Source organism: Lactuca virosa, chromosome 7 (assembly GCF_052849685.1).
Source record: "Lactuca virosa cultivar CGN04683 chromosome 7, Lactuca_virosa_CGN04683_v6, whole genome shotgun sequence".
Lineage (NCBI taxonomy): Eukaryota > Viridiplantae > Streptophyta > Magnoliopsida > Asterales > Asteraceae > Lactuca > Lactuca virosa.
In genome coordinates, this window is record NC_136432.1 from 64144822 (window position 1) to 64153282 (window position 8461).

Here is an 8461-nt window from a genome sequence, read left to right on the forward strand (position 1 = left end):
TAAGTAAAATATTTGCCGGTTCCAAAAAAAAAGTAAAATGATGATGTCCAAATCCATTAAACTCTAATAACTTTAATGCATTATGGATACCCTCGTTACTAAACGATTAATATGTAAGTTGAGTTCATAATGGACTACCCATAACAAGTATTTTCATTTTGTTATTTGTTGAAAAGCAAAAATATATCACACCTTGGTATTTCTTGTGTTTTTTTTTCTTTTTTTTTTCTTTCTTTTTTCTTTTTCAAATCAAAACTTAATGAATTGAAGTATCAGTTGTAAATTGTAATATAATAACAAGTTCGATAGTTAATACTAGAATTTGCAAAGTGTCCATTGTTGTTTTTTCTTCCTCTATTTGTATTTGCATGAACCTAATGGTTTTTTAACATAGATTTTCGAATCAAGTTGAATAATGATAGGAGTGCTGAATTGCCATATGAACACAACCAGTCAAACAGGATAAGAATAACGTCAATAAAATTTCTTAGCTGTAATTAGCTTCATGGACTTCTATATTTAGTAATATATAACTAGCTTCATGCTCATAGAATTATCTCCACTTCAAAGTTATCAATGATATTCAAAACCATTGTATTTTTACCATTCTTGGTACTTGGTGTTCTATCTGCAGATTCTAGCTTAAAAGATGAAGTTGATGCTTTGGAACATTTCAAGAACTCAATCACAGATGACCCAACTGGTGCACTCCTGGATTGGAATGCTGATTCCATCCACCACTGTAACTGGACTGGAATCCAATGTGATAATGTCTCACAACGTGTAGTTTCCATTTCTATTCAGCAAACACAGCTCAAAGGCCAAATCTCTCCTTTTCTTGGAAACCTTTCCAGTCTTCAGGTTCTTGATCTTTCTTACAATTCATTTACTGGAAACATTCCTTCCCACTTGGGATATTGCACACAACTTACTACACTTTCCCTTTACACCAACTCCCTCTCTGGGCCGATTCCATCGAAACTGGGAAACCTCCGGAATCTGCAAATACTTGACCTTGGAAACAATTCACTATCTGGAATCATTCCGGAAAGCTTGTGTAATATCACTTCCATGTTAGAACTTAGCCTTGATGACAACAAACTCAATGGTTCAATCCCGGATAGAATCGGGGATTTGATCAATCTTCAGCAACTTGGAGCTTATGATAACCGTTTACAAGGCTCAATTCCTACTTCTGTTGGCAATCTAAAAGAGTTGCTAGCTCTTGATTTCAGTCAAAACCAACTTACTGGTATCATTCCTAGACAGATTGGAAACTTGTCAAAGTTACAAGTTCTTCAGTTGTTTGAAAATTCACTCTCTGGGAAAATACCATCTCAACTTGGCAATTGCACGGATCTATCTCTTCTCAACATATACAACAACAAACTCGTTGGAAGCATTCCTCCTGAGCTTGGAAATCTCATGGGCTTACAGGTTTTGCGGTTGTATACGAATCAGTTGAATTCCACGATCCCAAACTCATTATTCAAATTACAATCATTAGTGATTTTGCAGCTGTCAGGGAATAATTTAACAGGGAATATTTCTTCTGAAATAAGTTCACTTAAATCTCTACAATCCCTGACCCTTCATCAGAACAATCTCACGGGGGAGATTCCAGCATCCATAACTAGGTTGGTCAATTTGACATACTTAACAATTAGCTTAAACTCCATCACAGGTGTAATTCCTTCAAGCATCGGGTCACTTCATAACCTGAGAAATTTGTCTCTTAGTAATAATCTTCTTGAGGGATCTATTCCATCGAGCATCACAAACTGCACAAATATCCGTCGGATAGATATTGCTAGTAATAGGATGACTGGAGAATTGCCTCAAGGTTTAGGGAAGTTATCAAATCTAACATATCTAGTTATTAGCAACAACAGAATATCAGGAAGAATCCCGGATGACCTCTTCAATTGTTCAAGTCTAGTGGTTTTGGATATAGCATTTAACAATTTCTCTGGATTGTTGAAACCAAGTATTGGAAAACTTTATAATCTCCAAATACTTCAAATTCATGGTAATTCTTTTTCCGGGTCCCTACCAGGAGAAATCGGAAACCTTAGTAATTTAATCTTGTTAAACTTGGGACAAAACCAATTTTCGGGTGCGATTCCTGTAGAATTCTCAAACATTTCTTCCCTTCAAAGCCTTTTGTTGGGTAACAATAATCTTGAAGGAAAGATTCCAGAGGAAATCTTTGAGCTCAAACAGCTGACTGAACTCTACTTGATGAACAATAATTTTGTGGGTTCGGTTCTGGATTCTGTTTCAAAGCTTGAGATGCTTTCTCTGTTGGATGTAAGTGGAAACAGGTTTAATGGGTCAATCCCGGAGAGTATGAGAAAACTAAACAAATTGATTTCGATAGACCTCTCACACAACATGCTCACAGGGTCGATTTTAGGGTCCATGATTGCAGGTATGAAGAATCTACAGATATATCTAAACCTCTCCAACAATTTTCTTACAGGTAACATCCCAACTGAGTTAGGAAAGCTTGAGATGGTAGAAGCCATTGACATCTCGAACAATAATCTGTCTGGAGGCATTCCAGTGACACTTCAAAGCTGCATAAACATGAAGAGTCTTGACTTGTCTGGAAATCAGCTTTCTGGTAGTATTCCACAAGAAATATTTCCTCCTCTTGATCAGCTTACCAGCATAAATTTTTCAAAGAATCAGTTGGATGGAGACATTCCCGAAAGCATGGCGAATTTGGCTGATCTTACATCAGTTGATCTTTCACACAATAAAATCAAGGGTTTGATTCCCCAGAGTTTTGGCAACATTTTGGTATTGAAACACCTCGACCTTTCTTTCAATCAGCTTGAAGGACGTGTTCCAGATACCGGTATTTTTAGAAATACAAGTGCAGTTGCATTACAGGGAAATCCATCTCTGTGTCTTGCCAACAACACCAAGTTATGTGCCTCATCAAGTAAATCAAACCATTCACTGTCCAATAAGACTCTATTGATTCTTTCAATACTCGGATTTCTTGTTATTTTTTTCTGATTAAGAAATAATTGATGGAAGTTAAAGTATATATTAGTTGTCTTTAAGGCTGAAAATGATCTGATCATAGAAGGCAGAAAATGATGTACACATAGCACTAGAGTCAACAACACAGCAACAAGTTTTTCTTTGTGTTTTTTTTTTCTTTTTTTGGAAAAATTAACCTGTCAGAAACCATTAAGTTCTTGAGACTTTTGGGTAAAGAATGAATAATGTCCCCATCACACATTGCTACAAGGATGAAAATTTGTGAGGACTCCAAGCTTATAAATAGAGTCCAAGGCTTTAGTTTCAAAGACACCCAACCAAAATACACTTGAACTGTTTAGTTCTTTCCTTTTATTTTGTGTTAGAGTGTAGAAAACGTTAATTAATACTTTGGAAGAGTATGAAAAATTATGGGGGAGACTTGATAGATTATTCTATGTGATTGTAACAATTTATTATGTAGTAGATCTTTCTCTTTGGCGACCTGTGATTTTTTTTGGTTTTTGTAGTTTCTACTTATATTCTTGTGTATTGTTATTTTATATATTATTGTTATTGGAGGATTGTTTGGGATCCATGAGTCCATTTTCCCAACAAGTGGTATCAAAGCGGGGAAGCTGCACCATAATTTTTCAACATGTGTTGATGTGAAATTCTTAGAATTGTTTATTCTGAGTGGAGATATTTTTTTATGGTGGGGTATGATAATTCTATGTTTTTAAAATTATGATTGTCAGTTGAAGACAATGTTTCTTTTATGTGACTGCAGTTATCATTCATCTATCCAATGTTGATATTGTTGAGATTTTCATCTAGAGAATGAATAGTGTCTCCATCCCACATTGTCATAAAGATGAAAGCTTGTGAAACATCCCAAAAATACTAGCCAAAAATTTTATTTTTTTCAAAATCATTTAACAACATAAATATCATCACCATAATATAAAATCATGAAACATGTATCTCAAAATCTCATAAAACTATTATCATATCACAATCTCGTATAAAATATCAGAGTAAACTCACAGGCTAAGAAAAACTGTGGTGTGTGACATGCCATCATCCCGAGCCCTTTCCCTTTGCTAGCTGAAGTACCTGAAACCAAAACTGAAACTGTAGTAAGCTCCCTCAAACTACCACATACCATACAATAATACATATAACAGATATTGGGCCTTGCCCGCTGCATCGGGCCCCGCCCGGCATCGGACCGAAGTCCGGCATAATTTGGGCCCCGCCCACTGCATCGGGCTCCGCCCGGCATCGGACCGAAGTCCGGAATAACTTGGGCCCCGCCCACTGCATCGGGCCCTGCCCGGCATCGGACCGAAGTCCGGAATAAACTGAACATAACATGAGCATAAACATATAACATAATCACATATTCTGCATCGGGCTTGGCCGACATCGGACCGAAGTTCGGAACATATAACACATAACATAAACATGCATGAATCACAAAGACATCAAGCATACATAACTACTTCTCGGGACCACCCCGGCATCGGACCGAAGTCTGAAACTACTATCATTAAACGGGTCGGCATTGTGGTCGTAGACCCGTTCCTACTGGAAATGAAACTCACCTCTCAACTGACTGCTGAAAAACTCGTGCAAAGGTGACACCGTCTGCTGCTCCAACTACTCCCCGGCTATAATGACCAAATAAACCTTTAGTCAAAAACTGATAACTCTCCCATGGGTAAAATGACCATTCTACCCCTCTGATATATCTTGGGCCATGACCTAGGCCCAACCCTTTCTAGTCCTCACTAAGGCCCATTAAGTCCCCAAATGGCCCAATTTTCTGAATTGGGCCCAACTCTTCAAATGGGCTTCCTTTCCAAGCCCACTAATCCTTGGGCCCTTAACTGACTTCTAAAGGCTCATCACCGCCCATTACCACTATGTCCAAAACTTGGCCCAAACCAAGGCCCAATAACAAAAGTTCATTGGCTGAGCGTACGCTGAACATACTCTTCTGTACGCTGCGCGTACTGCTTGAATGGCTTGTACGCTGCGCGTACTGGCGTGTACGCCCAACGTACTCTCCTGTTAAGCCATCCTTTCCAAAACGACTTAATCTTTTAAGACTGAACGTCCAAACTACAGATTTGAGTCCAATACTTCATCCTAGCCCATAAAGTCGATCACTTTATCCAAGCCACCAAATGAGCCCAACACCAAAAAGTGACAAAGAATCACCATGGAAGTGGCTAGATCTCTTGCATGGCTTCATAAAAGCCTCAAAGCTTGCAACTTTACAGCTAAAGGGACACATTGAGCTTCAAGGGTGGCAACCCTAAGCTCAAAATCGAAGTTGCATGATCAAGATCCAATCTTTGGACCTAAAAAGGTCCAAATCTTTCAAAACCTATATCTATGATTCAAGAAGGAAAGATGGGAGCTTTATACCTCCCTTGAGTGCCCAAATGTGAACTTGTTCCAGATCCTTGAGCTCAAGATACTCAAGTGCTTCTTCCTTCCACCTTGCTTCACTTCTTCCAAGCCTTTCTTCACCAAAATAAACTTCAAAGGTCAAGCACACAAAGAAATGGAGTAAGGGGACGAACTAGGGTTTTCTGAGAGTAAGGGACAAGTGAGGAGGCCAAAGGGGTGGCTATAATGGGGTTTATATATGTCTTAAAACCTAAAAATTAGGGTTTGGTATCTGCCCGCGTACGCTGGGCGTACCTCATGGTACGCTGCGCGTACGCCCCCGAGTCCCGCGCATCCAATGTGGCTACTACGCCCCGCGTACGCCGGGTTACGCCCCGCGTACGGCTTATGGGCTGCTCACTCCTAGGTCCAATCTTCTAAGGTCCATTCCAACAAGGGGCATTGCCCAAACCTTAATCCAAAACCAATATTAATTTGCATAATTAATCAATACCTCGAGAAACGGATGTTACAGCTTGGGAGGACTCCAAGCTTGTAAATAGAGTCTGATGCTTTTGGTTTCAAAGTACCCACCCAAAATACATTTCAAGTGTTTGGTTCTCTCTTTCTTATCTAGTTTTAAAGTATAGAAGGTGTTAGTTAACACTTTGGAAAAGTGGGAATATTTTTGGAGGAAGTTTGAGAGATTAGTCTATGTGATTGTTACAATTTATCATATAGTAAATCTTTCTATTTGGAGGCTTGTGGTTTTTCTTTGTTTTTTGGAGTTTCCACATATATTCTTGTGTCTTTTTATTGTCTCTATTATAGTTATTAGGAGGATTATGGGGGATCCTTAAGGCCATTTTCCCAACATAAGTATTGTATGTATAAATATCTATTATCTCCATGTAAATCGTGTACGTAATTTTTTTCAACTTTTGCAAAGCTTAGGATGTCAAAATTGAAAATCATCTTTCCATTATTTGAAGGGCATTCGTATAATTAATTGTAAAGTTAAGTCATCTCAAATGCATTAAACCCTTTAGAGTTTAATGGATTGCTATATCATCATTATACTTACGGTACTAACTTACCTCATTAAACTCCACATTCCATTAAACCCTTAATGTTTAACGGATTTTCACATCACTATTCTAATTTAATTTATGGTGTATGTGTATGTGTGTTGTATATATATATATATATATATATATATATATATATATATATATGTGTGTGTGTGTGTGCGTGTGTGTGTATGTGTGTGTGTTTTGTAAATAATTAATGAATGACACAAACAATTGACGCATTGATAAAAGTCAACATTTCTTATTAGTTATGTATACATATGAAAAGTAACATTTGTAATATAAATATCCCTCCATATGAAAGAATGTAATACATCTAATGATATACCTTCCTAAGTGATAAATCTTTCATATTCTCTCTAACTCTTCTTTCTTCTCCATCAAAGTTCTTATCTAAGTTATTATTTTAGTTTGATTTAAAATTATCTTAATTACGTTGAGTTTATAACACGTTATCAACACGATTGTTCTAATCAATGTGATTAAACAAGTTAAAATCACATTTATCTTAATCAATGTATTTTTTTTAGTAAAAATATTATTAGTTATAAAACCACCATCATATTAAAAAGAATAATGAATTAATAAAAACTTATTCATTAGTATTTTAGAAGTTTTTTCTTGAATCGTAGTAGGATTTCCAACAATTTTTTTATAATAGATAAAAATAATGTATTAACCATATCTTCATCTAACGTTAGTATATGTTGACCATTTCTTGTTTTATTATGTTCTTTGTATAGGTTAAAATCCCATTATTTTCTTCTGATGTAACATAGAAATCTCACCAACCTTTAAGAGTTCTAGTAAAACAAAAAAGTATAATATTAACAATTTGGAGTTGGGTGTTACCTTTTAACTTATAGGCATTGGGTGTCATAGTCATTTCTTGAACAATATTCATTATTTGATGTACAGAGCAGCCATCGATATTTTGGTCGTAAATAAGAGTTTCATGGTAGGTAGAACGATAGTACTGGAATACTCTTTCTTCAATTTGAACATCACGAAGAGAAGGTCTATTCTAATAATTTCTAAGTGTTGGTTTTTAATTTCTTCCAAATGGGTTATGTTCAGATTGATTAATTTTATTTAATTTGGAAAAATGATTAGTAAGTTGATTAATATCTTGATCATTTGTAAATTGTAAAGCAAGAGTATTAATATCAATTTCACTATCACTATTAATTGTGTCAGATTTATTAGTTGCTATTTGTTTAAGAGTATTAATATTTTTCATATACACTTTTGAAAGTCTTTTTCCTATTTGTCTATTAGATCTTTATTTCCTAAATTAAAGTTTCCTTCAATTTGATGAGGAACAAAACTAATATTTGAATAGTTACTACAACTTGCTTCATCCCTTTTGTTATTAGAAGTTACTTCATCTTTTTTCTCTTTTCTCTTGAATAGTTGTAATTCCATATTTTTTAAGGTTTTATTTATTTTTGTTGTTTCTATTTCTAAATTTGTTAAACTTCTTTATATAGGTTTTTCTTTTGGAACATTTTCTTTTATTCTAACCAATTGTTCTCCAACAGTTGTTAAAACTTCATTTGAATAATTGATTCGATAAATAATATTTTAAAATTTTTTTCAGTCGTTTGTTGATTTGGAACTTTTACTAGAGGGGTTGCTATGAAATCATTATCAATAATAACTCCCTTTTTGTGGATAATTTGAAATCGTTTCTTTATTTGAAACAATATATGTATTTTTTATCGAAAAAAATGAGTAATGAAATCATTTTGAATAGATAATAAATATTATGTTTAGGAGCATAAAATATTTCAGACCATTGAAAAAATGGCAAATGAATTTTGTTTGACAAAACATAATTTTTCGAAAGTCGTAAATGTAAAAATCTTAGATAATATGAATAGATTTCTTTATGACAAGCTCTCTTTTTGGAGTTATATTTTTTGTTAAATTCAACATCTTTAAAATAATAAAAATTAACATGTGATATTATGTTA

The 8461-nt window shown here is 35.0% G+C and overlaps 1 protein-coding gene across 1 annotated transcript; it reads left to right on the forward strand.

The window, feature by feature from the left end:
• The first annotated feature begins 301 nt into the window (after positions 1–301).
• LOC145125592 (uncharacterized) lies at positions 302–3651 on the forward strand. Its single transcript, XM_079061032.1, has one exon. It carries the CDS (start codon positions 577–579, stop codon positions 3025–3027), a length of 2451 nt encoding a protein of 816 aa, XP_078917158.1. The 5' UTR covers positions 302–576; the 3' UTR covers positions 3028–3651.
• The last annotated feature ends 4810 nt before the right edge of the window (positions 3652–8461 follow it).

Bases quoted from the DNA above. Each gene is read 5' to 3' on its own strand.
- LOC145125592 (XM_079061032.1), top strand. From the start codon at position 577: ATGATATTCAAAACCATTGTATTTTTACCATTCTTGGTACTTGGTGTT.